This window comes from Epinephelus lanceolatus, chromosome 5 (genome assembly GCF_041903045.1).
Source record: "Epinephelus lanceolatus isolate andai-2023 chromosome 5, ASM4190304v1, whole genome shotgun sequence".
NCBI classification, from domain to species: Eukaryota; Metazoa; Chordata; class Actinopteri; order Perciformes; family Serranidae; genus Epinephelus; species Epinephelus lanceolatus.
This window is the reverse complement of record NC_135738.1, coordinates 33,399,300-33,418,148: the sequence shown is the minus strand read 5'-3', so window position 1 is coordinate 33,418,148 and position 18,849 is coordinate 33,399,300. Positions and strand designations below refer to the sequence as shown.

The 18,849-nt window shown below is 39.9% G+C and overlaps 1 protein-coding gene across 2 annotated transcripts in view; it reads left to right on the top strand.

The window, feature by feature from the left end:
- The window catches only part of LOC117262317 (solute carrier family 66 member 2), an 87,800-nt gene extending 69,428 nt beyond the window's left edge, over nucleotides 1-18,372 (top strand). For both annotated transcript variants that reach the window (XM_033635206.2, XM_078168111.1), the window contains exon 5: nucleotides 14,066-18,372. In XM_033635206.2, the coding sequence (XP_033491097.1) occupies nucleotides 14,066-14,240 (175 nt within the window). In that variant the 3' untranslated portion in view covers nucleotides 14,241-18,372. The remainder of the gene's footprint in view (nucleotides 1-14,065) is intronic.
- Nucleotides 18,373-18,849: the final 477 nt, after the last annotated feature.

Below are 18,849 nucleotides of genomic sequence, written 5' to 3'. Positions count from 1 at the left end.
AAAAGAGTAACTTGTATTTAAATTATTTTAATCTGTTTTTAATGTTTACTCAAAGTATGTTTGTATTTTGTAGTCAAAGCTACTTAATACAATTTATGTAATAAGTTTCACGTTCCTTAACATGAAATTTTAAGTTAGAACTAAGTGAAATATTTAAGTAAATTTAACTTAAATAGGTTAAGTTAATTTAAAGTGAGCAATGTCTTGCTAAGAAATTAAATGTTTTGTTAAATGTAACAAATATGTTTTAGTTATTTCTACTTAATTTTAATTAGTACTCTGAAAACAAAAATACTGAGTAGAAATAACAAAATTAAGGAGAGTTTTTTAAACTTAAAAAATGTGGTAAGTTTCACTTAAAATTACCTAGTAAAAAGTACTTCACTAAATATGTTTATTTGACTTACAATATTGAGTAAGTGTCACTTAAAAATTTTTATGTAATCAGTTACAACAATTTCTTTGAGTTGAATTAACTTATCGGGTTTTACAGTATATGCTGCTGGGCTGAAGATGAGTGTGACACATCCATGTTTCACCAAAAATACACTATTATATATTCTAATAATAATAATATATTTTATTAAATTCCTTCAAAGTCTACCACTACATATATTACATCAGTCTGGAAAGACATGGATGTAAACTGTAACTCTAACTTGACTAGTTGACGGAGATAGGCGGTAATTCTAGTTATAGACTAAACTAAATACGTTTTAAAAGATCAGACATTTTAAGGTAATAAAATTCTTACTTGTGGTTCTATTTTGAACATAACAAAGGTGGTGTTTATATGTGACATATCATTGAATATCCTGAATATTTTTTGACATGTTACTGTGCTTATAAAAGAAGCCAAATCTTTATAGGAGCTGATAACAGTGTGGTGGATATACAGCAGAAAAGTTTCATCACTTAAATAGTATTTGACTGGATTTTCTGCATGAACCCATCCTCTTTCATCACTAAGAAAAGTACTTGTTTTCCTCTCACAGTCACAGAGGTAATCAGTGTACATTCAGGGGTTTGCTCTTCAACTGAATTCATGTTTGTCTGTGTGAGATATGTCTGTGTATGCATGGTATGCGAGTGTACATGCATCTCGTGTTAACATCGTATAGTGAGTAAGCAAAGCACATATAATAGTGTTTGCCAGGGTGTAGTTAATACGATCAAAGCCATGGTGCAGCAGCTCTCAGTGTTAAATTAGAGTCCTGTGTGTCCTGAGGCAAGACAAGAGATTGTGTCTTTTGTTTCTACAGTACATGGAAGGGATGTAGAGAAGAGTATTTTGGGGTGTTTTTGCTCTGTCTAGTCTGGTGGTTTGTACCGTGTGAATGAATTTATCAATGTAAATGTGAAGTAAGACACCATGCAAGCTTGAGTGCGTTTGGAAACACATTTATACAAGTAATGTCTCCAATACAATAGTACATTCTTTTCATAATAGCATTGAACTTGTGTTGAATGTTAAAGCTACACCTCCAGACAAAAATAGCACAGCATCATAAACCCCAAAATACACTTGCAACAGCCAAGTCCATTATCTTGTAAGTAAACCAACACACAAAGCAGCACAACGATGCTTTCAACAACTGTGAAAAGACATTTTTTCCAACTCGTCTTGGCTCCTCTACCTTGACCTCTTCTCATTGGGCTGCAGCACCTTATCTTCCGTGGTCTTGTAGCTATCACAGTAGTAGAGGAGAAAATAATTGCTGAGGTAAAAGAAAAGTTCAGAAAAGATATTTCCTGTCGCTGTTGCTGGATAGTCTGGCTCTTCAGGAGAATTCAAGTGAAATAATTACACACAAAAACCCCTGAGCTCAGGGCAACACTGCAGATTCACTTTAGATGCTTTGTGTTATTCTGGGATTACGGCAAGGTCGACTTTGGACTTGGAAGCAGAAAAAATGAGAAGCAAAAAATAACAGTGCCAATTTTTTGTTGCACTGTTGATAAGTTTTTCAAGAAATTAATGAGTATTTTTGAACATTTTCACTGTTTTTCCATGAATGAATCTCTCCATATTTAATTATTGTATTTTTTAAATGCAGCTCCAGATCAAGATGCAGATAAAAACTTAAAACCATTTTCAACAGTCTTAAATGATGATGACATATAAGTAACATGTACAAACCCAAACACTGTAGTCTTGAAGTCTTGTGTTGTCTTGAACTGTACTGGTAGTAAATCTTAAAAATGTCAGTCCAAAAAAATAGGATCTGGACACTGTGACTTCCTTTATATTTGTAACACAGATTTTGCGCAGAGCTCTTTCTCAGCATGCATTTATACCATCTAAGCATGTAGTGCCGACACCATTAGATATTTCCATGAACTTCTGGGGTTTACTGGGGCACTTCCTTATTCCTTTTATCCGAAAAACATGAAGGATTCCTTATGTTTATTCATCCGCGCAATTAAGTTTAACCACTCAATTTATAGGAAATGTTTCTCAGTGTTTAAATCCTCCTTTTTATCTATAACATTTCATGGAAAGGTTTTGTCATTGTGTTGATCAGAGTCACCTGTATGATTTCCGTAAGTGACAGGGACCGCCAACTTGAGTTTGCCCGTCTTTGATCACTGACGAAGGGCTTAAAATGTTCCTGGCAGAAACCAAGGTGTATCATAAGTTCCTATTTGCTTATTAAAATAGCTGTGCGGAATATTCTTTTATTTTGTTTTCTATAACCATTTGCAAGTGATTTTTTTTCCAACAAAATAAAGCCACAACAAATACAGTGTTGTTTTAGATTACATAAGATTATAGATGTAATGAAATAACCATCACCACCCGGCCATCTCATCTTTTCTGGCTTGTTTACATTCTCTGAAAAACTACCTAAAATATCCCTAAGCAACCTCCATGTCATACTCCTTCTCCTCACCTCCTCTCTGCTTCATTTGGTGAAGTAGAATCCATCTCACTCTGGCGGGTTGGGAACTTTTCGTTGTTTGCCTGTGTGTGATCGATCAACATGCATAATTCATAGTTAGTGGGTTAAGAGCAGCTCGGCTTCTCTCTCGTTGGGCCCTTTGATTTCGTCTCTCTATCTGCCCCCCTCGGGGAGAGCTACAGCCCCGCTGCTAAATCACCTCATGCACACTCGTGTGGGCATACACATGTGTATACAAATATACGCAAGCGTGGACACACATATAATGCCAATGCACTCGGCCGCACTGAAAAAGAGTTGGAAGAGGCGATTGATGCTCTTTGAGGCTTTAAACATGATCTCATGCTGCTCCAGTGTGTCTCTTTCCATACAGTCGTGTATTAGTATTATCAAGCAATTACGAGGACTGTCTAACCCTCTCTGGAGACTCTTAAAGTCTCACATCCAAAGTGTGATTCCCCACTTAAAGCCTTAAGCCTGCACTGGGTTTAATTTGTGATCATCTGCCTACTTATCTCCACAAAAAGTACTGGAAAATGTGTCCAATGAGATTTTTGGTCACACTGTTCCCAGCCATGAAAACTCACCACAAAATGCAGAAAAATCTACATATCGAAAACCCAGTTATATCAGAGGCAGTGTTACTGTTAAGGCAACAAAGTGTGTCTCCGCCTGAAATGGAAATGTGGTTATTTCCATTGATTTCAGTGTCAACATTGTTTCTGTAAATGCTGTATGACAGCTATGTAATGACACAGTCACCTTCACATTTGTTCCTGAACTGCAGTCATGAAATTTACATATGTAGACACAAAGCTATGTGCAGGGGTGCGGAAATGTGATAGCAGTCTGCTCTGTGCCTGCAAGAAGTTTTCAGCCATCTTTCTTTCCTCTTGCCCTTTTCTTCATTCCTTCATCCCAATATCCATCCATCCATCCATCCATCCAGTGGTCCCTTGGGCAGTGGACAAGGTGAAAGGCAGCAGCGAAGGCTGGGACAAGAAGATAACGTGACAGCAGCTGACAGCAGTAGAGGCAGAGAAGGGAAGGAGGGCTGAGGATGAAGATTTAGAAGCAGGTTGAAAAAGGGAGAGAAGTAATGGAGAAATAGACAGAGGGGTGGAGGGTGTGTGGAATGAATACATAGAGAGATTGGTATACAAATAAATCTGCAGAGGGACGGGGTTAGGGAGGTGAGGACAGTGGGCAATTTGCAGGGGGGTCAAAAAAAGTGGAGTGGACATAGAATAGAGTGACCTAATCGAGTACCTGTTGTAATGAAGTATACCTGTTGCAATAAATCAGCCAGCTGCAGGAACAAAGATCCTGTTAACCTCCTAATCCCTATTGTTTGAAGTGTTACAGTACATGGCTACACCAATGCATAAAATGGAACCTGCCCGTTGTCTTATGCACAATTTTACATAGACATCCCTGTTATCCAGGTTGAGGTATTTGGTTAGTTTAGACATCTTGGGAAATTGAATACAAAATGAAGATATATGGGTGTAACTAATGCCTGCCTGCAGAGCATACTGTAAATTCTGTAAGGATGCAACTTCTGATTATGCAAGTTAGTGATAAATTCAGCATTTTGTGGAGGGATTCATTCATCAATTGTTGAATCTGACATAGCAATGTCTGAAAAGGTAAAATGATTTTTTATCTGACTCATAGTTTAGAAATTACAAAGAAACAAGCTTGAATCTGCAATAGCTGCGACCATGTACATTCAAGCAGCCTCACAAACACTTGATGATGCCGTTCTGCGACAACTGGTTCATGAGTTATGAAACACGATGTGGAAAAATTATGTTTGTGTGTGCATGTGTGTGTGTCTTTCTGTGAAGTCTGTGAATCCATTTGGAAGTATTTTGGTGTGAACACAAACAGACACACTCACACACAAACAAAACTATTCATGTGGTGTCTGAATAATTGGAAAAATTTGTTCCCCGCTGGGAAAATTGACATGAGTGCCCCCTCAAGTCGGAACAACTCAGAAAGACGCAGCAAAATTTGGTTTACAGGTTGCCAAGTTGACGTTATATTATGCAGAAACGTGCAGAGCAAAAGTAAATGTTTTGTTAATGTTAAGAAACCTTTTATTCATTCATGTATTGCATAATAATTTTCCTTACATGTAATTTGCTTGGTTTGGCTGCAGAGCTTTGCATTTCCTTTACAGCAGGGCTGCCTGCCTGAAGTTGAATCTTTAACTGATGATGGCTTGTCTTGAGTGATAATGTTTAAAAGCAGAGGCTGATCCATGGCTAAAAGTCCCCCTTTATTTGCTGCAAGTGTTTTTCCATCAAACAGCAGGGCAGGTAAAACAAGTTTATCTGTTGGAGGTGAGCTGTTTGCAGAGGTGCAGTAAGAGCCTGTTGTCGGCAGCTCTTCATCAAAAAGCTCACTGTGGCTGGTTCTGCTTTACTCTTCCTCCCAGCTGCGTTGGTAGACTTGTTTTTATTGAAGAAAAGCTGCTAACAAATTCTGCTAATTAAGTGATAAACACATTTCATTTCCTATAGATTCTTCACAATAAAAGCCCCCTGTTATTTTGTTATGTAAAAGCTTTTATTGTGAGCTTAAGTGCTCTATTGTAGGCAACTGGACTTGCTTGAGGTTCCTGAAGACGTTTCACCTCTCATCCATCTCATTCTATAGAACTGAAGAAGCCTCTTGGATGAGAGGTGAAATCTCTTCAAGAAACTCAAGCAAGTCCAGTTGCCTACGATATAGCACTAAAGATTGCCATGACCTGGAAGCAGCAAAATCAGGAAATATTGAGCAACTTCACACAACCTCTTATAGCGAACATGAAACAGTAAAATGAAGCAGATATCTAAAGTGAAAACATGACACAGCAGAGAAACTAAACTCCAAACCACAGAGATTCAGTTAGAAGCTATAAAGTGCTGAGAGCTGAACACATAGAAATTTTTAAAAACACCTTTCTCTCTGGCCTCCTACGGATAATGGTGAGTGAGTCTTGCAACACACAGGCTTGTTTTAGAAGGGGGGTCGTCAGGGGTTAGCTGCCATCAATGAGACATCACCGCTACCTGCTTGAGAGCAGGCAGCCCAGCTTTTGGACCTACTGATGGTCCATATCTGGCGCAACTTATAATGGAAAAACAAATCGGCGCAGCATGGCTTGATGTGGCCAAAAGTGGTAATGGAAATTGAGTATTAGGCTGTGTGGTAGTTCTGCTTGAAAAAATAATTGATCAGTATGATTGCCATGTATTCATTTTTGGTCTTGTTAATTAGCTTATTGTTTTATCACCATTAATGATTGGACCTACCTTAAACCTTCCAGATTGTCCACAAAGTTGAGAAGGGTAAGAGTACTGGACAATTCTACAGCATGATTTACTGCATGTCCAAAAATTGGTGCCATTATAGAATCTAGTGTCATTTTTAATGTCGCATAGCAAAAAATAAAGATTGAATTGGTGCAGTTTGTTTTTTCTCACTAAAGACTTTAGTTTGCATCCCGCCTCTAATGTAAAAGTAAAACCACTGGATTATGAAAATTCCTAACAATGGTATTTGGTGTATACATCTCCGGTATATAGCATAACAAGTCCTCTGCTACAATACACTGTAACACACAGCAAGTATAATTGATTTTAAGAGTTGCTGATTTATGCTTGAATGAGCTTTATAGTGATTTTTAGACCTGCCATAAGATGGTGTTATGCAAAGTGACATTTAAAGATGCATCAAGCAACTTTGGAAATATTTGGGCCGTGAAATCACTCAATTGCACACACCACGCTCATGTCCTTTTAATTCTCTCTCTCCCTCCACTGCCTCTGTCTCTCTTTCTAAATGTCACTCAGCCCTGTTTCCTACAGTGGTGTTCCACTTGTCCACTCCAGCCGCTTAGAGGAGCTAATAGCTGGCCTGACAGCACTCGTTCAATACACAGCACAATTACTGCCTGGCCCACATACGGCGCAGCCATCATACTGTGCAATCAGACCCCCCCTCTCGCTTCCTCCATCGCTCTCTCCTGTCCTGTCACTCTCCAAGTCTCAGGGTGGCTCTGTTTCTCACCCCTCTTCTAGATTTATCATCCCCCCTGCGCAGCTACATTGCCATCCATCTCTCATCATTTTCCTTTTTCCTCCATCCTCCTTCATCCATCTCCTAGTTCCCCTCTCTTTCTTTCCACCCCTGCAGTACATGGCTCACTATCTCACCCTTTTCCTCTCTCATCTCTTGCCACTTGCTCAGATGAGGGTGTCAGGTCGGTAGTAATCAATGAGAGACTTGTCCGGGCTGAGCTGAGATGAGTTGGCATGAGTGCATCTGTGTGTGTGTTAGTGTGTTTGCTTTGGTAAAAACATGAAGAAAATGAGCCATTTTGTGGTTTGTATCTTCTGTTTCTCTGCATTTAAATGTGTTTCTGTTTTTTTAACAAGTTAAAGCAAGCTGGCACACATGCTGGTTGATGCATGTGTGTGTGCGTGCGTGTGTGTGTGAGACTGACGTAGTCACTCAGTCAATATTCTCAATCCATAGCATAATAACTCCTTCTCCCAGTGGACACTCAAAGCCTCACTCTAGACTAAGTTCAACTGTTTGTTCTGTGTGTCTTTCATCACCTGTCAACTCAGCCGCAAGCCCCACGATTAATGATATCTCCGTCAGATGGGGCTACATGAGACTAGCATCACAAACAGAGTCTGCAAAATGTGGGAAATATGTGTGTGTACTGCATATGTGCGAGCGCTCCTGCCAGAGATGAACGACCTCAAACTGGCATTTTGTCTCCATTCTGCTGCACTGCTGCAGAGACCGCTTTTGTACAGATGACCCGCCCTCCTTAATTACATTGTTAATGACTCATCCTCGTTAATGATGTTTGCCGTCTCTTGAGCAAAGAAATTAGCCAAAGGGGGGAGCGGAGAATTTGGGAGGGTGAGGGAGGGTGAAGCAGGGGAGGGAAGGTTAGTCAGAGGCAGTCAGGGTAGCAGAGAAAGGCAGAGGCTGAGAGGAGGATAGAGAATAAATGAAGGTTGGAGTGCTGCAGAGAGGAACAGAGGACACAATTGGCCTCATGCAGGAAGCAGTATTTGAACAAATGTCCTCTTATTTTTGTTCCTATCCAGGGGTAGCTCTTATTTTGTAAGTACCCATTGATTTCTGGGATTCGGCATTGTTTTCTTATTTTTGCTCTTCTCTTAAGAGATTTTTACAAGTGGTTGAGAGCCCTCTTAAAAGAATAAGAAAGAAACATCTTGTTTTTGCAGTCCTCAAATTTTTTGTCCAACGCAAGTAAACGTACATTTCGAATTTTAGGAACATTAAAAAAAACGTATAAATATGATCAAATCAAACTGAGATTATTATATATGTTTAAATGTAAGTTTCATGATTGGATTATTAAATTTGTGGATTAAAGAAAAACTATTGCCTCACTGATCCCAGTTAAGGGTAATATTACACACGTTCAGCTTCTGAATGGCTCACAGACTGCTCTTTAAATGAACTCTAAGGTGTTTATACAGTATATCTCCAACATGAACATGCAAAATATAACTTCAGTGACTGGTATGTCTGTAAATGTATTACTGGCAGGGGCTTGAGTCCCTGATGTGCCTGGCAGTGGATCATTGTCTGTGTTAGGGGTTTCAGAAACTGATGCATCTGGAGTGGCACTGCTGTCAAGCAAAGCGTCTGACTGGACAACTGTCAGTGCAGTCTCTTGAATTCTTAGGTCCAATTGCGAGACCGTCACCTCCTCCTGTCCTTAATGGTGCACTTGGATTGGACAATGCCTTTCTTAATTCCATTTTCATGTTAAACCATTTTCTTGTAATTTTAGTTACTGTGTGTCCCTCTGCTGACACTGCATTTACAGGATCACAGATGTTTAGCCATTGTTGGGTTTTTGATTTTCCTGCCACACCAGTACTGACCCTCTGGAAAATCTCATATTTACTTTGTTTAAGTTTGTTTAAATTAAACGTACGTCGATTTCAACAAAAAAAAACAAAACTTTTTTATCTTTTTTGACGACATCTCTCTCCAATTCTTGGGCATGAGTAAGAGTCTTTGCACACGACACATACCACCCCCAACACCTGTTTGGGGGTGTTACCTATGCTAATAGGTTACTTATGATCAAGTGGGATGCACCATTCAGCACCCTTGGTTAAGAGCGTTTGATGCATCTGGAGTTGACTTGTCATATTTTTTTCTATCAATCCAAAATTAAGAGGAAATATGAGACAAATTTAAGAGAATGTTGCACATGAGGCCTGTGGTTATGAAAATAGGTGAAGTTTGAATTTAAAATTGTGTTTTTATTGTCGAAAAACAAAAATTCTCCCTCTTCTTCACAATCACTCACAGATTTCCAGCTCTAACAAGCTTTGTGTGCTTGTGCACACTGTCGGATACTTCTACTACTGAACGCCTCTTACAAGATTAGTTCTGTTAAAAAAAAGTCAAAAATCAGCCAACCAGTATCAGGACTGGCATTCTTTCAACAACTCAAGCTTGAACAGGGCTTTCACACTAAAAGCACAAATTTGACATCACGCAGAGAAAAGCCATTATTTCCAATGGGGAAAGTGGCTGTGCTCTCTTGTGCAGCCATAAAACAGAGCCATAAAGCTCTGCACTGATTTTTAACTTAAAGTTCAGCTAATTGAACTTCTGCTGCACTGCCTTATTGGAATTACAAGCTTACCTTACTGGGGTATCACATTTTACAGAGTTAGCAAACATTTATTATCCTTACCATTATCAATAAGATGCAAGATGCTTTCTTACATTATCGCCTGGTTGGTTTTGTGTCAGGCTCAACCATTTATTGCTTATTTTCTCTGTTTTGCATGAGCAAAGACAGAAACACTGATATGGGTAAGACAGACGGTGCATTTTACAAATGCTCCCCATTGGAGTACAAGCAATGCCTTGCTGAGCTTATACAGTGTAAATTTTGAATTTCAATAGATATTTACAGATTGAACATTACAGTGGGTGGCATGGTGGAACAGTGGTTAGCATTGTCGCTTCACAGCAAGGGGTGGGGAAGCCATTCTGTGCAGAGTTTGCATGTTCTCCCCATGTCAGCATGGGTTGTCTTTGGGTTCTCTGGCTTCCTCCCACAGTCCAAAGACATGCAGGTTAACTGGTGGCTCTAAATTGGCCGTAGGTGTGAATGTGAGCGTGAATGGTTGTCTGTTTCTATGTGATAGTCTAGCGACCTGTCCAGAATGCACCCCACCTCTCGCCCAGTGTCAGCTGGGATAGGCTCCAGCCCCCTGTTCAAACAGTTGCTTGAATTTTCTATAAAATAAATGACAGTATTATTTTTATTCTGTTGTTTTCAATGTTATATTACCTCTTCAGGAGTTGTTTTTGCACAGGATTTGTTCTAACCTGCTCCCTTATTGTGGTGAAAAATGCAACTTTGTTATTTGACTTTATCATGGTTTGCAGTAGAAGCTGATGAAAATCAACTTCATTCCCTTTTATAGAGAAGAGAGGAGCAGAGTAAAAGCAATGACAGTCAAGGCAATAAAAGTAAAAATGACAGTTGAGCGGGGAAAAAGGAGAAAAGAAGAAAGTGGCACAGTGAAAGGAAAATATAAGGAGGGAGATGAAACAAGAAATCTGAAGTTCAGTGAAGGGTACTCTTTGAAAAAACAAAAAACTTCACTGGAACAAAAAGCAAGTCTTTCCCCTGAGAGATACTGGCAACTTAGAGAGAGAGAGAGAGAGAAGTAAAAGCATGACGATTTTAAATTCTTTAGCACACTTATTTTTGGAGCAGTTCAATCAAACCCTGGAGTGTTTACCCTGAAGGTTTAAATTGTTAGGGGAGCAGAACACATCAGCGAGACTCAGATGTGCTCCAAACAAGCGCTCTTTGGTCAGCCTCTGGGAGAGGTGGAAATAGCCTGATTCTTACTAAAGCCTAAGGTGGTTAAATTGGAGGTGGGAGGACCAAAGAGAGAGGGTGCAGGAGCTGTGTGTTGACAGAAGCAGATTGGCTTTGTGTTGTTGGCTTTTTTTTAACCTCACGTTCAGGGTAGGTCTGTTCAAGCTTTGGATTGAAATAAATCAATTTAAAGCAAGAGTATGTAACTATTGCTGTGTAAAGGCCACTGCTGGCACAAGGGACAATTACAGGATAAAGTTGAATAATAACGTGCAACAGCAGCCCAAGTAGAGGAGAGTCACAAAGGTGGTCAAACCAACTTGGTCATGTATTTCATACAGCGTTATAAGGTCCCAAACTAGCTAGCATTAGCCTCCATAAGCTACTAATCATGCTTGACCAAATAAAGTGTAGAGGAGAACCTCTGTGTGTGTTTGTGCTGATAAAGTGTGCATTTTCTTGCTTATCAATTCAACAAAATACAAACTATAATGATACTGATGATGACGGATGATGACAGCCATTGTGCACATTTTTCATTTTTCAAAAGTAGATTCACCAACAAAGATGAAATTTAGAATAGTTTATTGCGTATGATGGATTAAGGATCTGGAGGAAAGGAAAAACGGATGAAGGGATGACGGGATAAAGGGATTAAGAAGTATTTGTTTTTACAGTTATGTCTAACAATTGTTTTGCGACCTTTCCTGAACCTGTGTGTTCACAATACCTCAATAAATTATGGTTGACACAGTGGCCAGATATTGCATATCCAGACATCTATACTTGAGCGAATCACCAGGTATCATTAGGCAAAGTGTTGTCTGTAAATACACAACCTGTTTGATCTTGACTGAGATTTAGTTGGAGACGACAGTTGTGCTGCTATACTGTACAACTGTAACATCACTGCAGCTGCCTCCCACTCAAGCTAAGGTTAGCTATCCATCAGTAGTAACTGTTGCCAGCATCATTTAGCGATTTACCACACTAACGTTGAATATTTGTGTGTATTATGTGCATTAAATCTCAGTGTTAACGCCTTGCTTACCTCCTACACAACAGCTTTTCTATCCGACAGCCCGTTTCTTTCTCCCAAAAGGGGGACACAGCGTTGGCGATGACACTATGTCAGTCTGGTCTATAGTGTGGAGCCAATCTACTATCATCTCTCTTTTTTAGGACATGGCAGTGAAATAAATCTGAGTGTTTTTTACTTCATTGTTGGTTAAGAAAAAGTGAAGTCATCTATTATTGTGTATAAAACATTATATAGTATGTATAAACGTTACAGGGAAGAGGGAGGGCCGGTGGCTCCCGGGCCCTCTTCTCCTGCGGGCCTGGGTTTGGTGGTCGGCCAGGCCACCTCCATCACATAGCGAGGGAGGTGTGTGAGGGGCCGGGCCCCGTTCTGCCGCCGTAGCCGGAGTACTGCGGTATGAAGGTAACGTTAATCACAAAAGCAGCGGCTCATGTTTACTGCGTTAAGTTACCGTCACCGCGAATACCGCCCAGCCCTAACTGAGAAAAAAATCTCTACCGTGGGCCAAATTTATATCATTTCTACCGTCTACCGCATATACCGCGCAGCCCTAAGCTGCATGTTCAAGTTCCATCATTACACATCCTGTAGCTCTACAGCACAGCTCATATTTGCAGCCTGCGCCACTCTGGGTTGTTAATCACATTCCACTACGACATGCAGTGTCTAGATTTAATACATTCCCAGATATGTTGAATAATGATGTCCTCGTTTCCATGCCAGGGCAGGATTGTTTGCCGCAAAAGTTTTGGTTCCTCAGGGGGGCCTGAAGGGAGCCCGCGGGAGAGTTGGGAGTTTGACATGACTCTGCAAGGAGAGCTCAAGGATAGTGCAGGACAGCTATCCCCACAGTCATTAGGCTGCCTCTTCCCCCATACACGCTCATCATCCATATCTATCTCACAGAGGTCCCCTCTCCATTCTCAGAGGTCCCTCTCTTTCTCTCTGGTGGTTTTGTTGTCTTTGCCCTGTCTCTCTTACTGCATGCTAGATAAATGCTGTCCTCTGCAGGCTCTCTGTCTCCGTCCCTCTCCTTTTCTTTCTCCCTCACCCCTTTCTGACCCTACAGTATGTCTTTTTGATGACTGATGGCCCTGCTGGGTCCCGGGCCCAGTCAGCCCTAATAAAAAAGTATAAACTCATATTACATTCATTCCTGTGGGACTTAACCATCCAGAGAGCAAGAATAGAGGAGGGAGCAGAGAGTAGGTGGAGTGGGAGTGAGGGCAGAGACTGTGAAGGGTAAGAGTTAAAAAAACATGACAGTAAATGAGTCGAAACGGCAACAAAAAGTATAGCAGGGGGGAGGTGGGGGACAGCGCGAGTGATGGATAGTAGCACAGGAGTAAAAAACTGACAAGTAGAGGAGTGCAAGAAGCAGTGATAAAGCTTCAGAGACTCCTTTAGGGTATTATATTGGCAACAGGCCGCTGGCATGGCAGATGACAAGTGACTTCTTCAAGGTCTTTCTCTCAGCCTCTCTGTCTCTCAGGAAGGCAATCTTTGTGTGTCTTTCCCTCTCCTTCACTTGCTTCATCTTGGTGTGATCAATTGGTGGTTTAGGCCAAACTTCATCCTGTTTATTGATCGTTTTTACTGCCTCCCTGCTGTTTCATATATAGCTGCAACTAAATTAAGCTACTTCCAAAATCAGTTAATGTTTCCAGATTAATGCACAAAGGGACAAAACTACAGTTTGGTGGATGTAATTAGCAGCAAAATTGCCCCAAATTGTAAAAGGGAACAATAATATAGGAATAGACTTTAAAGGAATGGACTGTTGGCTTAGCATAGCATAAAGACTGGGGGAAACTGCTAGGCTTGCTTTGTTGAGTGGTAATAAACTCTGCCTGCCAGCACATTTAAAGCTCAATAACAAGTTAAATCTTCTTTGTTTAATCCGCACTAACACCAAAGTGTAAAAACAACATATGATTTTATGGGGGGCTTTGTGCCGTACTGTTTCTGTCTGGCACTAATTTCTACATTTTGGGTTTTATTGTTTTTACAGATTAGACAAACAAGATATTAAGTGTTACTTTCTGAGCTTTAGAAGTGCCAGTAAGAGTAGATTGTTATCTCTGCACAGAGCTGGACTAGCTGTTTCCCCATTTCCACTCTATATTCCAAGTGTGTTCTCTAAATGTCGAAAACTCCTTTATTCTCTCTGTCCTCGCATCCTCACCATGTCTCTCTGTGTCTCCATTGCTCCAGTGTGAAGATGGTGCTGCTGTGGACAGCCGGCGATGTCTTCAAGACCACCTATTTTGTGATGAACGAAAGCCCGGCTCAGTTCTGGGTTTGCGGTTCAGTCCAGATCCTTATAGATGTGGCCATCCTACTGCAGGTCCTCTTCGACGGCCAAGACACCCGGGTCAAGCTAGGTTGAACATGGATGTTGGTTTGTGAAATGTAAAAAAACAGGATTCATGTGTAAATTTCAACAAGTTTGATATTTTTAAGCTTTTTAATATCAGCTGCAAAGTTGATGGGGGACATTTAGCATCAAGGACAGAGAAAACCAAAGTCACAATAGATTTTTAGTCTTCAGCCTTGATTCAAAGTATTCTTTAATATGGGTATCATGCAGACCCAAACAATTTACCTTCAAGTGCAATTAAGTGAACCGTTTTAGCCTTGATCAAACTGCTTAGTATTTTCAGTCACACACTCATAAACAAACACCTTTGCCTTTAAATTTTTATGAAGATAAGGCAGTATTCTAGTGCATTTTTAACATTTATACTATGTATTTGTTCTCTGTTAAACATAACCTGGACCCTGAAGTGTAGTGGGCATGGAAACTGTAAGAGGGAAACATTACTCACGCTGGCAGCTTACTAACAGCAGATCTATGCTGCTGTACTGGCAGCTGAAGCAACCAGTCCGACACTGGTAGCCCTGCACTGAAATCTGCTGCCTGACTGATGAGTCTCTTATTTCACACTCTACACCTCACTGGACTGTTCTTGTGAGTGTTTTTCTGTGTGTGTTTGGGTGTGGTATGCTTGCTGATGTGTCTGTGCAGCTGAGATTGATTTTTGCCGTTGGCATCCAGCGCCAAGCCAAGGCCAGAGAACATACATCAAGTAATGGTAGCTACATAGGACATCAATCTTTGTGATGTGACTCTGATGTGTGGTTAATTGACAAGCAATGCAGGTCTTCCATGAAGTATAGAAAAACAATTTAAAAAATGTGGCCATGCTGCAGTGATTTCACTGTTTTTCTGTCACAAAATCTTTTGTAGACACCAAAGAACAAGTCAGACTTAAGATCAAACTAGGTAACACAATATAACAGTATTACTGAATATGGGCATTGTCATTTGTTCACATTTCATCGTCATTAGTTGTTTTTAGTATCCCGTCTGATGAGTCCTGTTACTCTTGTTCTTTGAGACAGTAACAGTGAAAGTATAAGTCATAAGCATTGTGGATAAGTAACAGTTTAATCAACATGATCAGCAGGAATATTAGAGTATATTTTACCCTGATCTTTTATTGAACACATTTAGTGTTAACACCCATCAGCCCCTGCTGTTTCTTGACACCTACGAAATAAATACTTGATTTGAAAATAAGAAGTAGCAAACTGAGAATTGGCTTCATGCTGAAAGGAATTACCTGTAGGTAGTGGGAAACAAATTGCTGGTGTAGGGAGGCGGACACAATCTTATGTTTCATTTCTCACAGGAGCAAAACTCTTCCTGGCATTATTAATGTTTTCTTTGGGCCCTCCCTTTAAATAAAAATATCTCAAAGTAATATAGAACAATATTAAATTAGTACAGCTTAATTAATTGTGTAATCCAAATAGCTACCAATGCAGATATTGTGTTTGTCATATATGTCATAATGCGTTTCCCTCAAAAATATGTTTCCCATTTAAAATCCATGGTATATAAACATCATTTGTAGGAGACAGGATTGACAGAGGAGGCTCTGAAGGTACTGAGGGAGGGAAATTTTAAAAATAAAAATCAATTAGATCAGATAATTTTATAATTTGTGTTCAAAATTATGTTATATTTGTTACTGACCATTGTATAACCTATATAGTGCCTGAGTTGCGTAAGTGGTAACTGAGCTATTTATGTAATTATTAACTACATTAAGGGAAGGTTAAACTAGAACATGAATGCAGGGTCAAGCACTAATTTTGCCTCTAGGATAAGCCCCCTGTCCACAGCCCAAAGAAAAAAAAATTCTCTCCCCCTTTTCTGACCCCAACTTTTAGTAGATCCCAGAGGGGCAATCTTTGAGGCATCTTCATTCACCCAGAAATGCCCCATTAAACAGAGGACAGGTTATGTAATGCATGCCATTACAGAAACATTAAAACCTTATTCAGCCATTCCAGCCTTCCAAACTGCAAAAGTGTTCACGGATATTTTATTTAGAAGTTCTGCTTATAATCGAAACTCTAATTTAAAAACACAGCCTCTCAAGGCGAGCCGTGCTTATTTCACCTGTTTCTCTGTAGTTTCCTCTCTCAAAAGCACTGCAGGCTGAAACAAATCAGCACCAGCAGCTGATCAGTAGTCAGCACAGGTTTCTTTTTACTTACCTCTAGAGATGATTTAATGAAGTAGTAAAGCTACTGTACCTTCTTATTGAGTCTTGCGGCCCCCTTTTTAACTTAGCATCCAGTTTGTGCCTGTCTGTTAATCTTTCCTGTCTGTTTTTTAGTTTCCCTTCAGTAAACATCCTGTTAAATTACACACTGCAGCAGTTATGGGTTGCATCTTATGGACAGCCTCCTCCTGCAGCAGCATGATTCAGCCATAGGATAGCATTTGTAGAGGTTGCAAAACTGCATCTCAGTGTATTTCAGTATTATCCTCAGGTCCAGGATGTAGAAAATATGACAGAGAATTTTGGAAATTTTAGGCATTGGATGTTTTTATAATCTGGTAGGTCTTTAGATCCTTTAAAACATAAAAGTGGCTGAGTATGATGTCACGTTATCTCTGCTTTGATATTACATCAGCTTTTTTGGGTTTTGATTATCAGTCATTGTATTGAAGCAATAGTCTGACATTTTGAGAACTGGCCTTCTTGCAGAAAGTTAGACATTAGAAAGATTGATACCACTTTCATGTCTCTACAATAAATATGAAGCTACAGCCGCTAGCAGCCAGTTAGCTTAACATAAGGTCTGTAAATGGGGAAACAGTCTGTCTGGCTTTATCCAAAGGTAACCAAATCAACCTCCAGGAAGTTACTGGTACCAGCCAAGATATAGTACGGCACATAACCCCCTTCCTAGAATGGCTAATTGTCATTTCTGGAGATGCTGATTGGTTGGTTTTGTTACTGCTGGACAGAGCCAATGCTAGCTGTTTCCACCTGTTTCCAGTCTTTAAGCTAAGCTAACCGGCTGCTGGCTGTAGCTTCATGTTTACCACAAAGACATGAGAGAAGTTTTGATCTTCTTGTCTAACTTTTAGCAAGAAAGTGAATAAGTGTATTTCCTGAAATGTACTGTAGACGGTGTGGGTTTATTGCTTCATTCAAAGATTTCGTTTCAATCGCTAACTGTTATCATGTATCATTATCAGTATAAGGTCACATGCCAAAGGAACAACCAACAAAATCTAAAAGGTGAAGCACTCCCTTCTGTGTTTGTATATGTGTATAAATGAATGTAATTTGTATGTGTATGGTTGTGTACATATGAAACCAATGGAAATGTTGGAATATCTTGGGATTGTGTATTTGATGGATGCAGGCATTTATGGAAGTGTTCATGCTGCCGATCGACTTCTCTGGTGTTTGGGAAATACTGCAAGCTTTCAGCTGTACTGTTCTGTGACCTTCACTCCATGTGTGCATCCTTCAATTCCACTTATCTAACATTATTGCAAGAAGCCATATTGAAAGCTGAATGTGTCTTATCTCCTGTATCCTGCGTACCACAGTTGTACTGAGTTTGCATTATTTCTGTATTCTATATGCTCTTATCACCAGATGGGTATCTTTATATTGTCTCTCTCACCAGAGGCTCTGAACGGCTTTCTCACTGGATTCGGTTTAACATTTGGGCTCCCAGTAGCATTTTCTTCTCAAGGGTAATGGGACAGATTAGCACACACACTGAATGGTTGTGATAATCCCTCCACTAGGTTCACATCATGGCAGATGTGCTTGTCACCTTACCACTGCAGCACTGATATGAAGAGCAGAAGACTGTTACGTCTACCAGATGCAAGATACATATTTCATGTAACATGAAACAATATCAGTTAAAACAGAGTCCATAAAAGGATTTAGGTCACTTTTAGTTACTGTTTTATGTGATGTTTCTTCAGGGGTTTTATTTACAGGATCTGTGAAACCAAGATTTCAACCAAAAAGCTGTTGTTTTTAAATTAATTTTGATTAACTAAATGTCATGTAACACTATGGTGGTTACCATAGGATGCAAAGGTCTCCCAAGGTGACATCACACATGGAAACTATATTTATGTGAAATATTTATCATGATATTTTTCTCAAATATAAACTATTTATATTTCAGCATGTGGTCTTGTGTTGTTACTGGCAGTGTGTTTTGAAATGAATGTCTTGACATGTCAAGGAGAAAAGGTTTGACACTGACTTTGAAGAAGAATACAAAAAGTCTGATCTGCTCTGAGCTCAGCGGGCTGCTGCTGTAATTTACAGCTGGATTTCAACCCAAAATCTGAACTTGAAACCTCATGTGAACCCTTTGAGTTTGATCCAGATCAACAGGCAATATCAGACCGGGGTAATATAAGGATAAAAATACGCTTTATATAAATCCTTTATATACAGCAAATCCCACTGCAGCAATCACACAGAGCTGCGACAGAGAGTGTGTGATCCTTCAGTGCTGGGAAAACCTTGAGTTCCCCCTATTTGAAAGGACTGAGAGTGTACCTGTGCCACAAATAAATCATGACAAGAGACCGAGGCTGAGTGGGACTGTGCCTGCTGCTGGACACATGAGAGAGAAAGTTGATGAGTGGGGGT